The sequence below is a fragment of the Sarcophilus harrisii genome, chromosome 1, assembly GCF_902635505.1.
Source record: "Sarcophilus harrisii chromosome 1, mSarHar1.11, whole genome shotgun sequence".
Lineage (NCBI taxonomy): Eukaryota > Metazoa > Chordata > Mammalia > Dasyuromorphia > Dasyuridae > Sarcophilus > Sarcophilus harrisii.
In genome coordinates, this window is record NC_045426.1 from 352,706,213 (window position 1) to 352,733,078 (window position 26,866).

At 35.6% G+C, this 26,866-nt stretch overlaps 1 protein-coding gene across 1 annotated transcript in view; it reads right to left on the reverse strand.

Moving 5' to 3' along the window:
• Nucleotides 1-373: 373 nt before the first annotated feature.
• Nucleotides 374-26,866, reverse strand: part of ONECUT2 (one cut homeobox 2) — a 59,705-nt gene continuing 33,212 nt past the window's right edge. Inside the window, exon 2 of the mRNA XM_023496172.2 lies at nucleotides 374-4,361. Within this exon, the coding sequence (XP_023351940.2) occupies nucleotides 4,075-4,361 (287 nt within the window). The 3' untranslated portion in view covers nucleotides 374-4,074. The remainder of the gene's footprint in view (nucleotides 4,362-26,866) is intronic.

The following is a 26,866-nucleotide window of genomic DNA, read 5'->3' on the forward strand; positions in this document are numbered from 1 at the left end:
CCTTTTGAAGATAACAATCACTCACGATGTTCAGGTGTTTGCTAAGACTTTTCGATTCCAAGAAACAGTGGTCCTTTAAATCATTTTCTGGGCAAAGACAGACTACTTTGATTTGAGGGGCAACATGGCTAAGGGAAAATTTGCTTTTTTCATCCTGTATGTTGAATATTTTCTTGCCTGGAATATCTTCTTTTCTCAGTACCTTGGAGGGTTGAGGAGGAAATGAAATGAGGTTGACAAAATATCTTGCCTATAGCAGATATTTAATAAATATTTGTTGCCATTTTTGGACATGGTCAATACAGGAATTTGTTTTGTTTGAATATTTGTTATGAGTATTTTGTTTTTCTTTTTCATTGAGGAAGGAAGAGAAAGAATGGAGAGAAAATAAATGCTTGTTAAGTGAAAGAATGAATTAAAATAGTTTCAAATATGACAGAATTGTTTAATTAAAGGGAATTAATTAATATCCACTTAGGTGATGAAGAATTTTGAAAATGGAAGCTGGAAGACTGTTTGCTAGAACATAACTTCCACTCCACATCTGAAGTTACTCAATTTGAACGAAACCTCTATAGATGGAGAGTTAGGGAAGATATCTTGGGCAGACAGAATTCTCCAGGATAGGAAGTTCCAGACACACATGTCTCTTTAAACTTTGGTTTGTGTTTTCCTGTTGTGGAAAATATCATAACCTTTCCTCCCCAATCTTCCAAATTGACTGTGGTTATATCCAGGCTTTAGATATAGTTCTATAATCACCCCCTGAGGGACCTGATTTGCCTGTCAAAGCAAGGTTGGACTTTAACCGACTAGAAGTCATATCAACATGTCTAAAACCCACATGTGTTGGAGAAGACTATAAGAATATGAAATTTCCTTGAGGAAAAACAATGATGGGGTGGATTTTCTTCTTAAAGGGGATTTTCATCTTTGGTAACAAGATGGGGAAGCTCTATTAAATATTTCCTGATAATTATATGATGGGCTTCTTATTGTTGTTAGTTCAATCCTGAGTAGGACCTAAGATTTATAACAATAACCTGGGTTGAGGTGGAGATTTAGAACATCTTATTCACTCCTACTGCAAACAGTGAATTTGTTGCAGGATAGAGTTATATTTGGTGGATATAAGCCTGGATATTTCATCTCTAAATACCATATATCTAGAGTGGTTCTTTGCCTTTGGAACGGCATGGAAAATGAATACAATTCTGAAGTGTGTATACTTAACAAATAGAACATACAGCAGTAACAACATGTCACTTTTTGACAGCAATATTTTGTGGATCTCATGGATATCAAGATAGTTTTGTATACATATATGTATGTATGCATATATACAGAATATCCCAAAAGTCTTTGTGCAGTTTAAAGCTATAAAAGCACAAAACTGCACAACGACTTTTGGGACATGCTATATATATGTATATATGTGTTATGTAAACAACACATATATAAAACATATATACTTTAATACATATATAGGAATATATATTTCCGCTTAGAAATGGAGCTTTATAGATGATTTTAAAAGCTAATAGAAAAGTAGAAATCACAATAAATTTTACATGTTTTCTGAAATGAGCCCTGTTTAGATGTAGCAACTACATGGAGACAAAGCTATCATAATGGCAAACTCTTTGGTATTGTGGAAGGGGAAAAGATTTGCCCAGCACAGTGTCCCCCTTCACTCCCCTGATGATAAGGCTCTGATATTAGGAACGAATTTTAGGTGGTCAAGCAAAGAACATTCAAGTGACAATCTCTTCTCCCACATTCCCTGGATGGAGAAGAGAGATTAGTTAAGTATCCCAATATCTTACACTTGGAGTCTGTGGTACCTTTGGAAAGATTCCATGCTGGGGTAGAGACAATAAAGGCAAAAAAGGAAATAAAATAAAATAAATGACCCTTTTCTTTTGTTGCTCAAAGAAACAGAATTGATTACCTTTACACAAATCAATGATGCTATTAGCATTTTAGCCGTGCAAGAAGAGATAATGAACTGAAACAAAAGGTGTGAGAAATCCTCATCTTTGGTATTGTAGCTGTTGAGGTTTCCGTTGCTCTGTTCCTTATTCTTTTGAAAAACTGCATAGGCACAAATTAAAGACAATCTTCAACTTTAAGATTACCAAGTGAGTTGTCAAATGAAGCAGCAGCCAATGGAGGCTTTTCTTTGTTTCCATTCCTGTTTCAACCCTTTCTTTGAAATCTGCTTCCAAAAAATGTCCTAAGAGGTCTGTCCAGACACAATGTGTCGCACAACATTGTTTTTCCTTCTTTGTTGTTTTTCATTTAGCATTCATTTTTTTACTTAGTTATTCATCTTTAATGGAACAGTTTTTATTTGTTGCAGAAGTAGGTGCAGAAAAGTTTCTTTGGTTTCGATTAAGTAATACATAAAAAATCTCAAGTGTCTTTAAAGAATCACTGCAGTGTTTGGCTTGCTTTTGAACACTCCAATGGTGCTCTCCAGGGGCCATTCACTGGTAAATATGCACATTGTGACCATCACAATCTCCAGGAGAAGGACTGTAGGCCTCATTTGGAAGCTGATCACCACCAAGGACAGCCATTGTGGTTAACCCTTCCCGTGTGACTTGGCTAATGTTCTCGGTATTGCCATACTGCTTACCCAAAGGGCCAGCCAAATGCAAGAGCTGAGTGCCATTTGGAGTTGCAGAGGCATTCTGATTTCTAAAAGTAATCACAGTATTTTTAGGCTAGAAAATGGCAAGTAAGAAATGTCTTTGGTTTGCAGGATTCTGCTTCTTTGGTGTGCTGTGTTTTCTCCAGATTTAATCAGTCGTTATACAGGGATGATTGAACAATGAAAGAGGCTTGGGATTCAGATGAAAAAGTTATGAACAATAGTATTGGGATGACATGTTGATTGGTTGTTGGAGTTTCCCCCAAGGCCAGCAAACATTGAGGGACCCCCACCAAAAGAATGTATGAAATAGCAACAAAATCTGAAACAGTAATAATGAAATGAATATCGTGGTAACAATGCACAATAGGTGGGACTAGATGGCCAATAACCAAGGAGGATATACTAATGATCTAAAAAAATCTAGATCTTTTAATATGTTGCATTTGCTCCATGTACCATAGCAGTTAAATTGGCCTCCTGAGTGAGTGTCTGCATCATGTACAAACACAGAATTGGTGGCAAACTACAAAATGTGCTTGAAGCCATCCTTGTTCCCTTGCTATCCGCTAATGACTTCAGAATCAATGTCTTGACAATACAGATGCAGTGAATCCAGAACCTTGCTTATTTCTATAGTTATCATCTTTGTGCTTGATACTTTGAGCTCAAGTGAATGGATTTTGTTTTAACCGATCCATAACATATGAGACTTTCTGGAGGTAAGGGAAAAAAGACTGTCAACTGGATCGACCTAAAAGCTCCTAAACCATTTGGTGAAAAGATGCCTGAGTTGGAAAAACAGGTTCTTGGATTTGATTTCCACATTTAAGGTTTGTGCTCAATAATTATCATTTTTAGGTTTCTCTAGTTATGGCTGTGAACTTTGGTATATTGTAGTGAAAGGAGGCTAAGCATTTGGAAAGCAAATGAGGTCATAAATATTCCTACAATATCCTCTTAACTGAATCATCTGGGGATCCCAGACTTGGAATTCCTCACACAGACCGGATTCCCACTGATATTCATGGGAACTTTGTAAGAGGCTAGTAAGACTTTGTGTTAGATTGTTTTCTTTTTAAGCAATCTACATGTGGCTGAAACCACAATGGAATTAACTGGCTTTTTAGGAGAGACCCATTTGAGTTTCTGGTATGCTTAGCTTGCTTAGAGAATAGTATTTTTGTGGAAGAGACTAATTTTTTAGCTTGCACTTAGACTCCATAGCCATAAAAAAAGAACACATGTCCTATGATTACAGCTAGAATAGAAATTTCTTTTTTGAGAGAATTGTGCTTTCAAATCACCAGTGAAGGGCCCCAGCTAAGAATCCTGTGTCTTTTTCCTTTTGTTGTTGTCATTGTTGTTGTTGTTTTTTCCTTTTACAGTTGACTTGTGCCCAATTTAGATTCTTTCAGTCATGCTTTGGTACAAGTGCTGGAGGTTGATGAGGATCCCCCCGTACTTAAATCGTCCTGCCATTTCTCCAAGCTGCGACGTCGGGCATTCATGAAGAAGTTACTGACTGTGGTGAGTTCCAGCCCCAGCTGCTGAGAAATGGTGATCTGCATCTCTTTGGACGGGCGTTTGTTCTCCTTGAAGATAGCGAAGAGTGTTCGGCGTTGGAGGTCGGTGAAAACCAGGCGGGATTTCTTCTGGGAATTGTTCCGGTCTTTGTTTGGTTCTTGCTCTTTGCGTTTGCATGCTTGAAGGGAAAGAAAAGAAGAAGAATCAATGTATGCATAAGTACCTATAAACCAAGTGAGGGATCCATCGACAGCATCGATGAAGCCATACATAGGGATGTAAACTGTTAAACTTTATCGTGCAAACTGCCCACCTGTCAATAACCAGGCTTCCAACTTCATTTCTTTGTGATGGAAGATGCTTTTATAGTTGGGAGGAGGGAAGGAGATGGAAAATTAAGGGAAATTACAATCTAAGTTTGTACAAATAAGAATTCTCCTCCCCCCACTTTTTTTCCCGATCCTTTCTTCCAAAGCCACCATTCCTTTGCCTTCCACCCTTGCTCTGGAAATAGATCATACTAAAAAGATTCATCATTATTCTGTGGGTCCCTGAATCTCTCTGAACCAGGGAAAAGATCACTTTTCTCAAAGTGACAACAATGGGATTATCAACAGATATCTAAAACCTTAGTTTTAAAATTCACAATTGGATTATAACATTAAAGTGGAATGATTTTTTTCCCCCAAGATTGATTCTTCAATACTGTTTGACTTTTGTTTTTTTTTAATTTTTTTTTCTTATTAACTTCCTTTTTTATGTTTGTAGAACACTATTTACTTGTAGGAGCTAGTTCATCTGAAAACTTCCCTTCAATGATATACTAAATATGAATTATTCCAAATTTACTAAATCTTTTATTATTTTTTTATTATAGCTTTTTATTTGCAAGATATATGCATGGGTAATTTTTCAGCATTGATAAATGCAAAACCTTTTGTTCCAATTTTTACCCTCCTTTCCCCCACCCCCTTCCCCAGATGGCAGGTTGACCAATACATGTAAAATATATTAAAGTATAAGTTAAATACTATGTATATACAGTTATTTTGCTGTACAAAAAGAATCAGACTTTGACTTTAATTTTTAAAGAAATGGCATTTGTTCAAATCCCTCCTATGTTCAAATCCCTCCTTAGATGCAAACTAGACATTTTATGCTACAATGAATCACTTAGCCCCTCTTGGACTCAGATTCCACATCTGTAAAATTTGTACTTATCTTATAAGTGTTATGGGAGATAAGAAATCCCCAAGAGATGGAGCCTTGAGTCAGGAAAACTCGGGGTCAAGTCTTGTCTCCCAGACATATTCATTATATGACCATGAACAAATTACCTAATATTTCAGTTTCCCCAGACAACTCTCTAAGACTAATAATTGCAAAGGAGTTATCTATATGCATTGGTAGGAGTTTCTGCATTAAAAGTTCTATAAACTGATAAATTTACAGGGTCCAAACAAAAGAAAAATTGTTACTAACTGGAATTGACAGTAGGGCTAATTTTCCAAGGGGGTAAATCAATTTGAGGATGGACAACCTTACTAGTATTTAAATAATTATATATGTATACAAAAGGTCACACCAGAATAGAGTCTAAATTCCCAAAATAAATAGTTCCCTCCCTCACCACTACATAGAAATTACTAGACTTTCTCAAGTCATTATTTCTCAGTAGTTGTTCATTTTTGTAAGGAATATACTGGAAAAATATGAAGAAGTCACCAGTTCAGTTAGTAAGCATTTATTAAATTTCTACTGTGTGTCAAGCACTGTGTACCTGAAACCTGTTATTCAGGAATCTGATAAATCCTTGTTATCCTTCCTCATTTCAGACAGATGAGGACAATGATAATTTAATATTCACTGATTAGTAATGATGTGGTTTTTATTGATCAGAAAAAAGTTGCTGACTTTCTCTTATCATCTGTCATCTGTAACATATTATAGGAAATATTTAGTAAGTTCCTACTATATACCAGACATTGTGCTTGGTACTAGAGATATAAAGAGAATAATGAAGCAATTCCTGATCTCAAGAAGCTTGCATACCAGTGATCTAAGAAAAACCTCATGGAGCTGACTACTCCCACCCCTTTTTACATGATTTTAGGTGAATCACATGACCTTTGGGGAGTTTTCAGTTTTCTAATTTATCTAGTGGAGGAATTATTATCCAAAAAATTATCCAAGGAATGTTGGGTAGATCTGGAGAAAAAAATAAGCATACTTTGAAAAGCTTAAAGTTCTTTATTAAGGTGATATAGTATTTTGATCCTATTCTTGTATTTGGCTATATTCAAATACTCTGGTTACCCTATGGTTTTATCTTATTGGAAGTTCTCTCCAGCTATTCAGAACACAACCATCCATGTTTGGCCATACTATATAACTATTGTCGATATTCTTCTTGATGTTCACTACATAAAGTCCATTTCTTTCCAACCTGCCTTTCTTCATTTCTCCTGAGATTGCATGGAAACTTAGGAAACCTATTATATTTGGAAATGTATTTGCATAGGTATAGATATTTTTGTATATATTTAAGTCTGTATATATATGCACATATATCTCTGTATGTTTACAAACATCTATACACATGTATATGTGTACATGTACACATATATAGACATACATACATATATACACACACACATACCAGATGTGTATACACATGTATACACAATACCAGACGATTGGCTTGTCAGATACCGATTGAGCTAAGTTGAGAGGACTAATAATTAGGCTGGCCATAAAATGATAGACTTTTGGGCATATCATCACATGAAAGCCATATATTAAGTTATAGAAAGCTTACAATCTACATTCATGGAATGAGTACTTCTTGATGAAGTTAAAGATCCTTAAGATATTAATACCTTTCCCTTCTGCCCTTAAAATATATTTATCCTTGACCTTAAGTTGGCATAAATAACTTATGAGATACACTTGGATGCTTTTAATGTATTAATACTGAGGCTGATGTGCCTAGCACATTGAGTTATGAATGCTTCCCTCCCTAATATGTTAAGTTCCAAAAAAGCAGGAACTAAATCTATGCAATCTTCTTTTAGCCAAACCTAGCACAGGGGAATTAAGCACTTAAAATTTTTTTGTTGATTCTGATTTGGAAGCATTCATGATAATTTCTTAATGAACTCATGCTCTAAACCAATAATATTTAGTCTATTAGCAAAGTGGCCTGGAAAAGTTAAAATACTCAGTACATGTGAAACATTAAGCAAAAAATAAGAGGGCACGTTTATTACAAACACATGAAAAAAACCCAAGCTCATTCAGTGGAGACATAGAGTCAAAATGAAGTTATCCCAGGGTGATTCAAGGCCAAAAGGAAGTTATGTTCCGAGAAACATTGATATGATCAAGAGTACATGACCCATAGAATATAGGCCAACTATGCCCAAGTGTGACAGATGTATTTCTAGGCTATATTCTATGCATGCCCATAGTTAAATCAATGGAGAAAGCAATGATGTGTGCTATTACTTGGATCAAAAGCAACGTTAAGAGCCAGGATTTTAGAATCTCTTTATTCAAGAGTAACAATTTCCCAAATAAATATTTTGGTTACTATCATGAGACTAAGATGATTTAACAGTGAAACCCAGAATAAATGATGGATGCTCTTTTATTTCCCCCAAAGTTTTGCTATTCTTTCTTCACTCAGCCTTTTCCTAGTGGCAACTAGAGGAAACTAGACCATTCACACATTGGTCATCAGACATAGTTGTCTTGACATCAGAATAAAATGGAAAACATGGGTCAAAACAAGGAAATTTTACCCATAAGTAGATCTGGCTTAGTTGCCAGTCTACAAAAGAGTGCAGAAAGACTCAGAGGCAGTATTCACTGACATCTTGCCTCTTCAGTTCTCTCTCCCTCCCCAAACTTTTGGAAAATGGAACTGTGTGTACACAAAAAAGCAGGAGATATCAAAGCAGCCAAGGAATTAGGAAGGAGAAAGTTCAAGGAGGTAATGTACAGATATGCCACCTTGGACTGGAAGAATGATCAGGGCATATCACAATCAGAGACTATTTGGTGAAAATCATTATATATTGCCAGCCTAGAGCTGATTAGGGTGCAAGATGGTGAATTCCATTGTTTGGGTACTGATTGATTCAGATTGAATCTAAATATCAATCATTTCTGCTTTGGTCAGAAACCCTGAAGGTCTTCCCTTCCCAGATTCCTTCATTCATTTAAATTTTTTTTTTTGGACTAAGTGAAAGAGGAGATTCTTTGCCTCAATTGCTACCTAGCTTTGATGACTGAATGGGTACGGCCATATCATAGGGAAAAGTAGTTACTTTTTCCCTTTCTGTTTCCTGATTTTCTCTTAAATGTTGCTTTAGTTCCCAAGGATTTTTACTTTCAGTAAAATCATCAACCAACACATTAGAATTGCTGTTGTACTTTACTTAGTGCCAAAGTATTTACATGAAAGGATGAGGAAGGGAGTGAATTCTTCTTTCCAGAGATGAGAAATTTTATCCAAATGAACTAGGCTGGGGCTTGTAGCTTTTAGGGGAAAGGAGAAGGACTAGTAAAGAAAAGTATAAGCTTCGTGATGAATTCAGCATTTAGATATTCCTGGAAATACAATTTGAAATAGATTGAAACTTCCTCTATTAGATATAAGCTCTTTGGCAGCAGAGACCATTTTGTATCTTTCTTTATAATGCCCAGCACTTAGTAGGACAGTACTTGGGACATAGTAAGTCTTCCAGATGATTGAATTGTAAGCTGATAGGAACAATAGAAAGTGAAGGTGTGAAGAGGAGGCATTTTTACTTTTATTTTTGTGACTTTGGCTGAAGCCATTTGGTACTGAAGATATTGAAAAGTAAGCCTCCCTCTTGAAGGAGAAAGATTTGCTCAATAAGGGGAAACCATATCCCAGGGATGGAGTGAACTTCCAGAGAAATTGTGCCTCAAGAAGGGAAGAGGAGCATATTATACAAGCATTTTCAATAGGTCATTTGGCTCAGTGGGATGATCAACTCAGCTTTCCTTATTCTGAAACCATTAAGAGAAACTATTAAGGTCAAAGGATATAAACATTCAATTTTCAGATGAAGAAATTAAAACCATTTTTAATCATGAAAAATGCTCTAAATCACTATTGATTAGAGGAATTAAAATTAAGACAACTAAGAAGTACCACTATGTACCTGTCAGATTGGCTAAAAAGACAGGAAAAGATAATGATAAATGTTGGAGGGGACAACCAGGGAAAACCTGGACACTAATACATTGTTGATGGAGCTGTGAACTGATCCAACTATTTTGGAAAGCAACTTGGAACTATGTCCAAAGGGCTATCAAACGGTGCATACCCTTTAATACAGCAGTATCTCTACAGGGTCTGTATCCTAAAGATATCATAAAAAGGGAAAAGGATTTCATGTGCAAAAATGTAGCTGTCTTTTTTGTAGTGTCAAGGAACTGGAAACTGAGTGGATGCTCATCAGTTGGGGAATGGCTGAATAAGTTATGGTATATGTGTGTTATGCAATGTTATTATTCTATAAGAATTGATCATTAGGATGATTTCAGAAAGGCCTGGAAAAACTTGCATGAACTTATGGAAGTGAACTGAGTAGAACTAAGAGAAGATTGTACACAGTGGCAAGGATTATTTAGGATCAACTGGGTTGGATGTAGTTCTTTTCAACAACGAGGTGATTCAGGCCAGTTCCAAAGATGTGATGGAGAGAGCTATCTGCATCCAGAGGGAGGACTGTGGAAATTAAATATGGAGCACAATATAGTATTTTCATTTTTTGTTATTGTTTGCGTGCTTTCCCCTCCTCATTCTTTCCTTTTTGATTTTTCTTATGTAGCATGATAAATGTGGAAATATGTATAGAAAAATTTCATATGTTTAATCTATATTGGACTACTTGATGTCTGGAAGAGGGCTGGGAGGAGAGGAAAGAGAAAAACTTTGAACATTGGATTTTGCAAGGGTGAATGCTGGAGGCTATATTTGCATGTGTTTTGAAAATAAAAAAACTTATTTAAGAAAAAAAGAGAGACTATTAAACATAAAAAGTCACAGTCTATACTCAGGAGGACTGAGGCCTGTTGTTCTTTTTTACATTTTGTTGAAGATTTTAAAATAAAACTGATATTACTTGTAGAACACAGGTCAGAACTTTCTCACTATCACATTATTATTGACTGATATTTAAAAGTATATATGCATGCACATATGGAAAAGACAGATAAATATAATAAAACTGATAAGATCAGATTCTGGAAGCTTAGCTCACCTTAATCCACTTCCCTGCCTTCTTCTATCCCTGGTGTTCAAGTCTCTGTATATTGAATAAAATCCAATCTTTCATTATGTTCTGTATTGGACAATTCATTCTCCAACTTGAATGACAAGGGGCTATTGTCTTCTATAGGTATTTAATAAATGTTGGTCAAATTGGATTGGATAGTAGTCATGACATTTCAAAATGCCTTTTTCCTCATGAACATCACCTAGTAGAGGTGAATAGAATAACAAATAACTTTAAATGCCTGTTTTAACAGCTGAAGAAATTGAGATCCAGACTACTTAAGTTGTTCATTTACCTAGAATCTTCATACAGAGGTACTCAAAGTATTGAGAGGACAGCCCATGTCTGTGGGAGCATTTTGCTTTTTCTTCTTGGTTTCTTTTAGATAAATCTCAGGACCTCTCCATCCTCTTTACCCATTGTATAATTCCAAGTCTGTGCCATTTATCCTGAGAATGCTGAATAAATATTATTTGATGATTATCACCTCGTATCTAAAACTGGGCAAATATATCCTGGCAAACATTGCCTAAGGTACTCTGTCACTTCTTGTTCCATTGGATTAGCCATAGGCCCCTCAATTTTCATACTGATATTGATTATTCATCAGATAATGCTGTATTTGTGCTTTTAATAAGGTGTTTAGACAGTGTGGGTACAGGTAAATGTTGGTCCTGTCAGATCACATTTAGTGGTCAATACATATATTTCATTTAAGAGAAAAACGTTAAAGACTTAATGTTCAGCAAACTGCAGAGAAACAAGAACAAATCAATATGTTCTATACTTCCCTAATAGCCCTTTGAAGCTACCAGATACCTCACCAACAAAAGCAGCCCTGAAATCTTTCTAATTTCTCACAGGCTAGGAATACACTGGTAGTCCCTGATCCAAAGCTACTGGTCATCTGTAAAATCATTCCTAAACCTTGCTTAGTGCTTGCTGTCAATAATTACCGCCCTGATGTATCTCTTCACAAATGTATTATTAAAAGTCAAAAGAATATGGAAATAAAAGGCAAACACTGCCCCCACCCACCCACGTAAAACGTCAAGACTAAGGGGAAAAAACAGACTGGGGAGTACCTAGTTAGCAAATTAGCAAGTATAGCATTTTGCTTCTCATGCTTCCTAGGATTGAAGAAAAGACTGCTTAGCAAGTATTTGTATTAGATGAACTTAAATTGATGTAAGAGGGCAGACTGCCTTGTAGTGAGGAGGATCTGAATTCAAATCCAGTCTCAGACATTTTACCAGCTGTGTGACTCTGGGCATGTCACCTCAATATGTTTGTCTCAGCTTCCTCATCTGTAAAATGATCTGGAGAAGAAAATGGAAAACCATTCTAGTATCTTTGCCAAGAAAACCCCAAATGGGGTCATGAAGAGTTGGACCTGACTGAAACACCATCACCACTATAACACAACAACAAATATTGTTTTAAGGCAGAGTATGGTACAGCAGCTAGAGAAATGGCGTCCTGTTTAGGAAGACTCATGTTCAAATTCTGTCTTAAGGTTCTGTGATCCTAGATAAATCATTTAATCTCTCAGAGCCCCAGATAGTTTTCTAAGACTTAGGTGCAGAATAGATGCTAATCTTCATTAGGAGGAGGCAGTCTCTCATCCAGAACTCTTTAAATACATGCATACATTCTTTTACATATTTTTCAATCATTAGTCAAGAACAATGTGATGGTGGGAAAATTCTGATCTGTTTTTTTTTTTTTTTTTTTTTTTTTTTTTACAAATAACCTGAATTCTATTTTGAATCTGAAATATTTAAAAATATTCAACAGAATGCAAAAAATGAACATCCCTCAGTCTTCCTGAATCTATCTGTGACTATGTGTAATGAATTTTCAAAGGCTAACAGCTGAAAGATGCTGAAGTTGTAAGAGCCTGATTCAGTGCCCTCAGGCTCATGGCCAGTGACCTTCTTACCCTCCACAGCTGCCTACATCTGTACTCTCTTCTTGACCGGGCAGAAAACAAACAAAAATTTTTTTCCCATGAGTTGGTGGATATGTGTGTCAGCCTATGTGTATATAATAAACTTATTTGTGGAGAAGCAAATGGACCTACCTTGTTAAAGTAGAATACAAGGCAAGGCTCTACCAGAATCTTTCACTGGCTCCAACATATCAAAATAAGAGGGCAAAGATAGACCTAGCTGGAAACTTCAATCAATTGCTTAACATCCAGATAAAAATAACAGTACCAAACATTTGTAGATTGCATTTAAGAAGGATATTGCAAAGTTGACTTTCATTTGGAGTGGAGACAACATCTTCAGAGGCCAAATAATTAATTTTACAAATCATTATTGCCCAGCTTTTGTAAATTTTGTAACTTTCCTTCTGTTACTCCTTAATCAATGACATGTGCCACAGGATGAGGGCTCTTGTCAGAGCCTGGATTAGCAACTGGCAGCTCCTGAGGATACAGCTGTAAAGACAGACTTTAAAAACTTTGCTTTGGGGGGCAGCTAGATGATTCAGTGGATAGAGTAGCAGTCCTGAAGTCAGAAGGACCTAAGTTGAAATGCCACCTTAGACAATGAACTTATTAGCTGTGTGACCCAGACAAGTCACTTAACTCCAATTGCCTCACCCACCCACCCTCACCTCCCCCCAAAAATTAATAAATATTTCTTTGTTTTAAAAAAATGTGCCTATTTTAAAATAGGTCTTAAAAAGATTCTCCAACATACACAGATATGTATTTTATGACAGATGAAATTGTATGTGCTTACAGTAAAAGCTCAAAGTTTAGAATTGGACAACAACATGTGAAGAGTGTAATTTTGCCTTATTTTGGTTTTTTCCATCTCCCTTAGCTCAGTACCTACTCAGATGTAAGGTAGTGAAAGCATTTCTTTCAATTTCTTTAAATAGTTTGGGTTCATCTCTAGGTTAGTTTGTAGTGAGTTAAGATGATTTAATTTTGATGTGACTTTGGTACATTACAAAACCAAAATTTTGACTCAACACCTGGATAATCTGCTTGAGGGTTTGGGGAGATTTGATTCAGTTCAATTCAATTCAACACACATTAATTTAGCATCTGTTCTAACAAGAAAAGAGAATTGCCCAGAATCTCTCTCAAATAATTGAAAAATTTAAAATACATTTGTTATTTCTAGGACATTATTTATAAACTGCCCTAATATAAAAAGTATACATCAATCTATTCAATAATAATAATTCTTTATTTTTAGACTATGTTTCTTTTATATTTTTTCAAAGTATTCCTGCAATGTTCCTGTGAGGTAATCAAGTCAGGTATTATTGTTTCATTTTCACAGACAGAAAGTACAGAGGTGAGTATTCCATTAGAACTTAGGTCCTTGTACTACCAAATCCTACAAGCTTTTTTCATTATATCATTCTCTTTAGCTCTTTCTCTTTTCACTCCCTTCTTGCCTCAGTTTCTTTGTTTCTCTCTTATCTAACACCATCACCATCATAACAACTCATAATTACATCATATTTTAAGGTTTACAGCATACCTTCCCTTCTCTCCCCCCAATCCAAGTATTAGTATTAATTACTTATACTGATAAGGAAACTGAAGCTTGGATATATTTTATTGTTTAAATATAGCTCCAGTGCCTGGCTCACAGTCTTTCTCTTTACCCAACTACTTTCCTAAAACTAGAAGACTTCAGTGTATATATTGATGCTATCTCAATACTCTGACTTTCTGGGTCCACATTCAGCTTAATTCCTTTGAACTATTCTTTTATATTACCTGAGCTACATGCAGATGGTCATACCCTTGAGCTTGCCATCAATCATGACCACTCGATCTCTATATCCAAGAACTCTGAAATGAATTTAATCATAATCTTTCATCATTTCTAACTATTCTTTATCCTCATTCTTACCTCCATTCCCCCAAGCCTCAATTCTTTCTCATGTCATCACCCATGTACTGGTCACAATCTATTCCTTTCTTTATCTTGACCATTTCCTTGCCCCCTTCTCCTATCACTGATAACATCTGATTATATCTCATGACTAAACTCTGGATTACTTTCACTACTGACTCCGCTCCATTCATATATTTCTGAAGAAACCTGAGGAAAATCATGAAACCATATTAACTGGGTCTATTACACAATTATTTAACATATTCTTAACTGGGCCCTTACTGCCACAAGGAAATCCTTTTATACCTCCCTAAATTATTCTCTATCCCACTCATTATAGCAACTATTTTAATTTCCTCAAAACCTTCACAGGATTCCCTCCCTAACACTTCAATTATTTTTTTGTTTATTTTTGCTGAGGCAACTGAGGTAAAGTGACTTGTCTAGGGTCACACATAGAGAAAGCGTTAAGTATTTGAGGGTGGATTTGAACTCAGGTCCTCCTGATTTCAGGACTGGTGTTGTATCCACTGGGCCATCTAGCTGCCCCCAGCACTTCTCATTAAAATCTTGCCTCATATTACACATATGCACCCACCCTCACACATACAACCACACACATATGCATGCATAAACACGTATGTGCATATATGTATACATACAACAAAACTATTTAATGAAAGCTTCTTCTCTTTTCCTTATCTCACATTATTCAAATATCTTCCCCCACAATCTCCTTCACTTCTACTCTCATTTGAAGATGTGTCTCTTTTCCTCATGCAAGGCAATCACTTTCTACATGTACCCTTAAATCCATGTATTTTCTCCAGCAGATTGTCCCTTACTATCATCTCCATTCTCAACTCTTTTCTTATCTACTGTCTCTTTCCTGCTGCCCACAAACACACTGATATATCCTTTATTCTTTAAAAATGTTGTATAGTCAGATCATCCTTGCTAATTATTTTTCCCTCTCTTTCTTGGCTAGATTCTTGAGCAAGCTATATATGTATGTGCTTTCATGCCCTTCCCTTCATGGCTTCTAAGCCTTCTACATGATTCAGTTGAAACTGCCCTCTTCAAAATAACCAAAGATCTTGTAACTGATAAATATAATGAAATTCTTTCCGATCTCATTATTTTTACCTCTTGGCAACTTTTGGCACTATTTTGACATCATCTCCACCTGAATACCCTGTCCTCTCTATGTTTTTATGCCATGGCTCTCTCTAGATTTATCTCCTACTTACTAAGTCTCCTACCTGACTTAGTCTCTTTTCTTGATCTTTATGTCACACCCCCTTGTTATGGGCCAGAACTCTGAACTTGAAACAAAGAATTCTTACAAGGTACTAAGTCAGTGGAATTGATAGAGACAAAAGTTATCTAATTTAGCCTGATTCAGTATGAGTGATTTAATCCTACAAGGAGATGTTATGGCCAGAACTTGAAACAAGGTACTAAGTGGAATTGAGGAGACAATAGTTAAATCTAGTTTAGCATTAATTTAATCCTACAACAAATAATGGTTTCCTAGTGATATAATGATTGATTTGTATTCAGTGTATAGCATATAAACTAGAAGCTCTCAGGACCAGAAGGGACAAGTGCACTAGAACCTCTCAGAGGCTGAGACAGATTCATTCCATCTTCTACCCTTGCTATGGCTGGAGGCTGAAGCACAAAACCTTTGGATTCTGAAAGAAGCTGGCAGAGGCAGAGAAAGTAAAGGACTGGAGGCAGGAACTCAAGCTTAAGGAACCAAGGAGAGAGATAGACCTCTAAGAAAACTAGCCGAGCCCCAAGTAAAGGAGATAAGACTTTGAAAGAGACAATAAAGGATTTGGACTTTAACCCCTGGCTGTACTTGTGATTACTGAACTGAAATGAAGCCTGCTCCCAGAGACCCCAAGAAAACCTCAACAGAGAACATTACATTTTAGAGAGAACATTACATCCCCTAACTATGTATGTCCCCCAAAGCTCTATCTTGGATCCTTTTGGATAAAGGTAATATCCTTTACCTCTTTGGTAAAAATAATAGTATTTTTGCTTTATAATCTCTAAAGCACTCATAGGTTCAATGATTATATCTAGGTAGAAAGTTCCCAGATCTCTATATCTAAATCTACTCTTTATATCCTTGTATATAGTCAGAGAATCAGGGATTTACTCCATTTAAGTAAATGATACATGATAGAAATTTATTCTTTTAAGAATAAAGTGATAAGGCAAAAGTGATGACTTTAATGGAAAAACCAAAAGATTTTTATGAAACATATACTCTTCCCTGATTTATTAAGTGAATTCTAGAATCATGAAATTTCAGAGTTAGAAGTAATGACAGTCCTCTTCTATCACATGCTTCTGTTGTGGATATCTGCTTGAATATCTCCAGATAGTTCACCTCATATTTGAATATGACAAAGTTCTTTCCATGTAAAATTATCTTACTCTAACTTCTATTTATTAATTTCTTTCTGTACTCTGATTTTATATAGAAAAAATTCTTCTTTCACATGATAACATTTCAACTATTGGAAGAAAACTTTACCTTTCTCTTTTGCAGACTAAATGCCTCTTTCCCGTCTTTTTCATGATTCTTTATATAACAAATTTTCCAGAACTTTTAACTTTCTGATGATCCTCTTTTAGACATATCCTATTTTTAAGTGACCTTCTTAAAGTGCTGCACCCAGAATTGAACTCCATACTTTAATATTCTTTCTTTCTTGATGATATGGAATCATCATTGTAATGACAGAATTCAACATGTATAGAGTACTTTTTAGCATTTCATCTGATGTTGGTAGATAATATAGGCATCATTAATCTTTCTTTCCATATTATAGAAGAAGAAATGGATGCTGAGATCAGAGAGGAGGCATGATTACAAAGCCAGTAAGCAATGGAGTTTGGATTCAAACTCCAACCTTTTCCTGACTTCATATCTGTCCATTCTCCCTCTACTCCATCAGTTCCTCTGATATCCTTTGCTGCATTCTCTAGAATCACTCTAGAGGGTTATTTAGTCTAAGGCTGTTTGATTACACTAAACAATCACTTATTATGATTATTTCTTTTTTTTTTTTTCTTTCTCTTTCTATCTTCCTGAGTTTTTTTTTCCTGCTTATTTTATAAGGTGATTCTAAGTCAATTGGGCTCCTTGTCAAACTCTGCTTTTTTCTATAAAGGTAAAATGCATGGCCTGTTTAACAACTTTTTTCCTCAAGGCTCAGGGGTTTGAAGTTTTTTTTTTTTTTGGTTGGTTTTGGTGTTTGTGTCCTGCCATAGGAACATCACAAAAAAAGAGTTTTCAGGGAGCTTGTGACATCTCTGACATTATGTTTTAGTTATCAGTTTGCAAGGGTCCTTCTTTCCTATGGAGCACTACTGCTTACTGTTCAAGTGGGTGGCCCTCGGTGATAGCCATCTGTGCCTTTCTTCTCCTAAATCTCAATTGCCCTAAACAAGAAACTTCCTATTAATCCAATAAAATATATTTTTAAAAAGTCAACACTAAAATGATTTTTAAAGTTTTTCTTTGATTGCTCATTTTCACAACCTTAGCTCTTTGTAACTGTTTTCCATTAGACTGACTGAGGGTTAGAAAAGCTCAGCCTTCATCAGATTTAACTTCTGCAAATGTACATAAGTAGAGCAGATGAAAATTTGTAAACAGTGAGATATTTTCTCCTCAAAATGCTTTTATGGAGCATCCACTTTAGAGGCAAAGGTTTGAAAAACAAATGATAATTCATTCCATGAGGAGATTAAAGGGGAGGAGAAAAATAGCAGGGAGGGGGACAGAAAGAGAAAAAAGGTCGAGTGACGATATATATCATCCTGCGCTTTCATCTGCCTGTCAGAGTGGGAAAGGGCTGATAGGGACTAACTAGGAAGATAATTAACCATGTGGTTCCCCCTACAGAAAAGCCAGCCATTCACCTGTCACTAATTTTCCTCCTAGTGACAAAAGTCATTTGAAATTTGAATGCTTGGGATAAATGGATTATTGGAAGCTGAGGACTTGATGCAGATGGATGTATGGGACTGTGCCCAAGAGAGCAACAAAGGCTTGTTTTTCACATGTCTTTTCCAAGTCCTAACTTGGCATAGATGGAGACAGTGGAGGCAGCCAGCTTTAGCTATATGCCTACAATGCATCAACTACAAAGGACTGAAACTAAATGTCCTGGCACACTTTTCCTTGATCCTTCCTTCCTGAGATGGCTAGTTTGATTCTGGGGCTGAGAGGATGGATTAATATAATTGCTCAGTTAGTCCGATATTTTGGAAAGAAGAGATTGAATTGTCTGGCTTGTTACTTGGAGGCCAGTCTTGGGTTAACCAACATTTTATATTAGTTACATTTGACAGGTATAAATGTGTTATCTCATTTGATTTTGTTCATTATAAATTATAAATTTGTGAGCTAGAAGGGATGCTTAGGAATGGAATCTACAATTCATCCTACCCATCTATCAACTGAGAAAATTGAGACCCCACAGAGAGTAAGCAACTTGACCACTAGTCAGTGGCAAGGCCGGAGCTAGAACTCAGGGGTTCCTGACTCCCAGAGTAGTGCTTTTGCTACCCCATGTTCTCTTCTCATCACAACCTTGACATATAGAGCAATGATTATTTTTTCCATTAGATGAGAAAACTAAGGAAAAGTTGATGCAATCATTTGTTTTACAATCAATAATTAAATAGCAATAGATCATATACTAGAACATCTCACCTTGCCCTGAAGATGGCTCACACTTGACATGACCAAAGAGGAGCATGATTACTCCTGATACAAATTATAAATTAATAGTCTCAGATCATGATCCAAATTCTAGTCATTTCTGATTTACAGGAATATTTGTAATGACACTTTAAAAAAGATTGGGGCAGCTAGGTGTGCAATGGATAGAGCATTTTGGGATCAGGAGGGCTTGAATTCAAATTCAGCCTTAGATGCTTATTAGTTGTGTGACTCTGGGCAAGTCTGATTGCCTCCAAAAAAGAAAAACTGATCTAAGTTTAAATTTCTTGGCTAAATACAAAAAATCTGAAGGTGAGACAAATTTGTGATAGGGAACTAATGAGTAGTTAAGCTAGATCCATATGATCTCTGAGTTGGGAGGGATTTCAGAGGTCATTCAGTCTATTTGTTTATTTTAGGATACATGATAAGTAGTTATCCCATTTCTGAATGAAAACCTCCAGTGATGGAGAATGAACAACCTCCAAAGGGAATTCATTCTTCCAATTTTTGGATAACTCTGATTTAGGAAGATTTTGCTAAATGGAAATCTGTCTACATAAATAGACCTTAGTTCTGCCCTGCAGAAACAAGCAAAATACAATCTCTTCGGCATGATAACCTTTCAAATATTTAAAGACCACCTTTATACTTCCCTAAGTTTTCTATTTTTCAGATTAGATAGTCCCTTCATCTGATCCTTCTATATCATTGACAAGTATGTGGGACCACTAATAGAATTTTAGATTTGGCATAAGAGCTGAGTTTAGTGCTACTTTGGACACTAAGTGTGACCTTCGACAAACCACATCACTTAACAGGACCTCAGTTTCTTGATCTGTGAAATGGAAATAATGATAACATCTATCTCCCAGAATTGTTGTGAGAATAAGATGAGAGACTATTTGTAAATTATTTTGCAAACTTAAAATGCTATATAAATATTTTTATTATTTAGTATATCACATTTTGTGGTTCTTACCTATCCTAATTGCTCTTTTTTTTTTTTTAACATGCTTCAACATTATTCCTAATATTTGACATCCAGAAATGAACAAATATGGTCTGTGAAAGGGTAGAGTGCAATGAAACCATGATTGTAGACACTATACTCTTCTTGAGTACTATCTTTTTCAGCTGCCATGCTATCCTGGTGAAATTTATTGAACTCATGGGCTACCAAAACTTCAAGGTAGATTGTATACAAATTGCTAATTACTTCTCCCTTATCCTGTACTTTTAAACAAGTCCAGAGCATTATATCTTATTAAATTTCATCTCATTGGTTTTGGACTATCATTCCAGCTTATTTAAGATGTTTTCAGTTTCCAATTCTGTCATCTAATTAATGAGACATCATTTCCAGTTTCATGGCAAACTTTAAAATTATTATGTTTCACCTAATCATTCATAAAAATACTTAAGAGATCAAAGCCAAAGGCAGACTTCTGAGGCACTCCAACTAGAAACCTTCTTCCTGGCTGACATTAACTCATTAATGAACTGTCTTTGGAGATGGGCAAAATCCACCTAAATATATTTTCAACTAAGTCATGTAAATTATAGAATTATAGATCTAGAACTGGAAGGTCCCTTAAAGATCTAACTTAGTTATCATACAGATGAAAAAACTGAGACCCAAGAAAGTGATTTGCCCAAGATCACACAGAGAGTATCAATGGGATGTAAATCCAATTTATTTGTCTATCTATCTATCTATCTATCTATTGTTATCATTCAGAAGAAACAATACTCACTACCTCCAATATATATCATATTACCTCTCTTGTCTACAGGATTATTAGAGACCTTGTGAAATGCATGGTTGAAATGTAAGTGGTATATTACAGAAATACTTACCTATCAGTCTAGCTACCTTATCAAAAAGAGAAATGAAATTAGCCTTTCATGACTTGTTCTCATACTGATTATAACCTTTCTTTCCAAATGTTCAAAACCTTCCTTTTAATAATCTATTCTTGAAAGATTCTGAGACTCCATATCAAGCTCAATAAGATGGAGTTTTTTGAACTTCTCCTTTCTCCACTGCCTTTTGAAAACTGGCAAAATACTTGCTGATCTCTAGTTGGTACCCCTTCCACTCTCCATGAGTCAGTTGATGCAATAATAGTATTCCTATGCTTTTAGGCACCTTAGTATATAATGTAACCATCCCTAAAGGCTTAAACTCATAGAATGATAGCTAGGAACTTTTTTAAAAAGCCATTTCCTCACTTATTTTCAGTTCCAATTTCCTTTGAACTCATAGTGTCAAACCCTTTCTGGACTAAAGATAATTCTTTTTACAGAGAACACAGAGGCAAAAGAGGAAGTAAATAACTTGCTCTTTTTATCATCTCCAATAGAACACTTACCACAAGAAATGTTAATCCATTCTTTGATCTTTTCTTGTCACCAAAATAGCTCTTTTCTAAGCTTAGAATTTTTGCAAACCTCTAACTAGACAAGCTGGACTTTTGTCTTTACACTGTTGATTATATTTGTCTTCATTTCCATCTTATGAGCATGACCTTTTAAAATATGAGCCTGTGGTAAAACTCCTCTTGAAGTCACATCCATCATTTGAGAAACTTCTTCCTTTTCTTACTCACTAAAAAAAATTTCTGACTGTCTTGTTAGAATGCTTTTTCTAAAGCCTACTATCTTCTGTCGATTTTCCTTTTAGAACCTCAGACCACTGAGATTTCATCTAGCTTTTCTCTGAATTTTCTGAAATCTATTCTCCTTAGTTACATGTAGAGAAAAATGTGAAGAATGTGCAGACAAGGATCAAACACTAGGCAGATGCATAAATAGGTATTATATGCAAGCAAGTACTTGAAGAAGTCTGACTTTGACTGGTCTCTGTTTTTCAGCTTTTCCATTCCTCTCTGATCTTTTCTTTTAACCTCCCTCCTCTCATTTATTTTCTCTTCTTTTCCTCTTATTCTGTCATTTTTATTTATCAATTCTTGCACTCTTTTCCTCTCAGAATTCTTCCTTGAGCCCTCTCAGCACTCCTCGCCTTCATCCCTTCCCTCCCCATCTCAATATCAATTTCCTGCTGACTACTAGGCTTGCATATGGAAGCCTGCTGGGAATCATCTTTCCTTAGGACACTTTTCTCAGAATACCATGGGAACATTTGGCATTATAGCGGCAGCATGAAACACACACACACACACACACACACACACACACACACACACACACACTTTCTAAAACCCTTTTCTCCAATGCTATGCAGGAATGAAAAGGAAGCAAAAAAGCATCTAGCATATTGGATGAAATTTAATTGACAAGCAGAAGTGCCATAACTGCAGAACAGTGTTATACCAATGGAAAAGTCGGGGTGCAAGTAGATTTAAATAGTCCAGCATATTTTACTTAACAAATTTAATTGGCTCCCTAAAAACCCATTGTAAGGTGAAACAGTATTTATTATTATAGGAGGCAGTTAGCTCCATATGGTCAATGTTATAAATAGATGATCACCCACTGATATCAGTGAAATTTTACAACTTTATGGTGAGGTTTGGTTATACCATATTGATATTATCATGATCAAAGCCATCTTTAGTTGGGCCATACTTGAACATGTAAGTGGACTGTGGAGTAAGGAATTGATTAAATGACATGATTTTAGCATATCAAGAAGGCTCTGAGTTGTTCCCTGAAACCTGTTCCTCCAACTCATTTTTGCTGATAACTAAAATACCACAAAGAGACTTTTTATTTCCTGTTCAACAGAAGGCTTTGAATTGAAATACAAATCCATTTGGAAGGTATAACTTGCAGCAGCTATCTGTTCTCACAATTTATTTTAATGAAAGATATGACAGCAGATTTCAGTTGGCTGATTGGGGAGCAAAGTGTAAGGGTAGGGGTGATGGTGAGGCTAGATCTGTGATTTCATCGGTTTAAAGGCGCACCTGGTGAGGACACTCCCTCCAATGATAAAAATTAGCAACTGCTCTGCAGTTTATCATTTTAGAAAATTGCCCAAAGGCACCACAGATTAAATGATTTGCCTTGGACCATTCAAGTACATGTCAGAGGTGAGAAGAGAGACTGGAACTCAAGACTTTCTGACTTTGAAGTTCTGCTCTCCATACTCTCTCATTAGGGTAAATATAACCAATGTTTCTATAGTAAAGATTGTCAAAAACTTGTCCCTTAAACAAGCCTGGGAGAAAGGGAGTCTCTTCCATTTACAAATGAACAAATCCTATTTTATAGAATAGGAAACTAAGATTCAGAGAAGTTCAGGATTACATAGTTAGTGAACAATGAATTGGAACCCAAGCTCTGTGATTTCAAACCCAATGCCATTTCATTAGCTAACCCCTGCCTCTAGAAGCAGGAAGATAGACAGAAGGAAGAAGGAAACGGATCAGAGGGAGAAAGGGTACACAGGGGATTGAGTCAGATCTGCTTGCTTTATTGCCCAGAACTGTCCTTGCATAAATAACAAGGTGAAGAAACATATTAATGACTTTAAATTGTCCAGCCTTGCTTATAAACATCTGTGAATGTCACTGCAAAGCTATTATTTTAAGCTAATTTTATATATATAAATACATATATATATATAAATATATATAAATTTATATATATAATTTAATTTGATACAACCAACCTTTCTAAGTCAGTGCTACCTAAGTGAGATATTGAGGCTAAATGACTTACCCAAGTGCTCACACTTAGTAAGTATATAGGGTACTAATGGTAAGCATGGACTTGGGTCTTTTGGGATTCTTATGAAAGATGTGAATGATGCAATTGAAAGAGCACCAGCAATAAGAAGACCTGGATTCAGGTCCTAGCTTTGTTTCTAAAGTAATCATATAATTATGATCAAGTCACTGTAAGACCTTTCTGGATTTGTCATTTTCTTATCTGTAAGTTAAAGTTAATAATACTCACATTATCTACCTCATGGGTTTGTAAAGAAAGTACAAGGTAAACTGTAAAGCTCTACTGAAAAATGAACCATTATTAATATGATTTTATTTCATTTTTGGCTCCAATACAATTCCTGACCTAGCAGTAGAAGGCACAGAATGTTATAAATCTTTTGCATCTGCACTATGGATACTAATAGACTTTGGACCACTGGTGTTTCCTTACATCATTAATTTATACCCATAAACATTCTACACATGATAGGTATTGTTAGCCCATAATAAATAATGCATGAAGTGCTCTTGTTCCATATAGTCAGTAAATACTTTCCTTGGATAGTTAGGCTTGTTCTTGACAGAGTGAAGCATGAGGGGGGGTTGGACAGTTTTTCCCGGATGTGGGGTAATAAGAATAAGATAAAAAGGGAGTCCTCAGAAAGGTCCTACAGCTATGTGAAAATAACTTATAGGAACACTTTTTATTAGAACAGAAAGCTCAGAGAAAATCTATCCATCCATTGGGAAATATCTGAAAATGTATATATGTGAATGTAGGAATAGTGATTTCATTGAAGTAGAAAGTTCCCCAAATCTCAGATTGTTTCCTAGGATATGGAGGGGTTAAGTGACTTGCCCATCATTAAACCAAAATAGGTTGAAACTAGATCCCAAATCCCTATTTTCCTAACTCTGAGGATATTAAATCCATGACCTTGTGAGCTCCAAGAAGTCCATTATTGTCTTTTTTTTTCTTTTATCCCCAGTGCTTAGAACAGTTTCTAGCAAATAGTAGATATTTAATAAATGTTTATTAACTGTTGACTTACTGGCCAGTTCTCTCTTAATCACTCCATACTGCCTCTCTTAAGTTAGTTTAATGGAATATTATTGTCCCACAAAAATTTTATTTTAGAGAGGTTAGAGAAATTTGCAGATTTGCATTAAGTCATCAAGTCAACAAGTATTTATAGCTGCACGCTGGGGCTACAAAGAAAGGCAAAAACAATTCAAGGAGGCCATAATTTAAAGACTTCTTGAAGAATGTGGGACTTCAGCTGAATCTTGAAGGAAGCCAGGAAAGTAGAAGGCAGAATGTAGAGATGATTATGAAGAGCATTCTAGGCATGAGGGCCAGCTAGTGAAAATGCATAAGATTAGAAGATAGATTGTCTTGTTTGAGGAGCAGTAAGAAGGCTCATGTCATTGAGTCATAGACCATATTAAGGTGAGTAAGGTGAAGAAGACTGGAAAGGTAGGAAGATGGTATCATAAATTAATACAGAGAAAAAGTTAAGTAGAAAGAGGACAATCATAAACAACACGACAACAACAATCCAATGAAAAATAACATAGATAGACTTCAAAATGCTGATAGTACAGTGATCAATAGCTTCAGGGGATTTGGTGGTGAAGCTTGCTGGCTTCCTGCCAGTGACTAGGAGGAGACAATGGATAAGGAATGGAATATGCTATTTTGGAGTGGTCAAGGAAGGGATTACTTTGTTTTGCTTGATTGTACTTTTAAATTTTTTTTAATGTATGACAAAAGAGGATATGGGGTCCAAAGAATCAGGTACTGTCAATGATTTTTTTTTTTTTTAAATGAGTATTAACAATGTTTTTGGAGTTTTTTTTAAGAAGAGAGTTTCCATAGTTGTCTAAGAGTATGAATTTGAGAAGCATGCCTCCAGAATTATTTTCATCCTGCAATGGGGTGATATGAAGTCCCTTATTTGACAGACCTCAGGAATAGATTTGGAAAAATGTCAGTCAATTTCTGGAGAGAAGTTATAATACTAAATGACTTTGACCTGAAAGGACAATGACTGGAGGAGTTTAGGAGCAGAGTCATGGTAGGAAATTTTGCTGAGATGTAATAGAATTGTACTAATATGGCCAATTTTTTTCACTAACAAATCTTTGGAGTTTCTAAGACAAGGAAAAGGGACTATAGGATCAAAGATTTAGAACTGAAGACGACCTTAGAGATACTTATTTAATTTTATAGTTGAGGAAACTAAGACCCAGAGAACTTAAATGTTTCCCCCAGTCTTACAGAGAGTAAGTAGTAGATCCAGAATTTTGTTGTGATGATAAAAAGAAAATAATGTATATAAAATGTTTTATTAAAGTTAAAGTACTCCATCAGTAGGAGATATGTCTGAAGAAGCTGTAATACACAAATGTAACAATATCATTGGGCTGTCAAAATTATAAATGCAGGGAATTCAGGGAAACAAAAAGTCTTGAATGAACTGATGCAGAGTGAAGAAAGAAAAACCATGGAAAAAATATGCAGTCCAACCATAGCATAAATACAATCCCTAAAAGATTTCAGAACTCAGTTTAAGTAAAAGAACAGAGATAGCATTTTCTCTTTTCCTGAGTTGATGACATCAATGTTTTATTTGAATGTGAAGTAGAACTAACGAGCCTTCTAATAAAATAGAGAAGGGTATGGGAGAGAAGGCTACTTTCATTAGAAGAAATGAAAATGAAGTGTTATATCTATATTAAAGTGCCTTGAAATTTAAATAAGCAAATAAAAGAAGTCAAATTATTATCCAGCTTTATAGTAAATATTTCACTTTCAGAAAATATTTCAGTGATGATGATATATATATATATATATATATATATATAATTTTTTAGACTGAAATGCATTGTTTCTCTTCAATATTTCCTCACATCAGGTTTAACTCATTTTTCTTCAGTTCTTGACCTTCTTGCTAAGGGCCAGCCTTCCCTAGATTAGTGTAAGCATTTTTGATATGGACAAAGTCCATGGAGATCCCACTGGTACATCACTCTCATCCAAATTGCTTAGACTATAATGACCA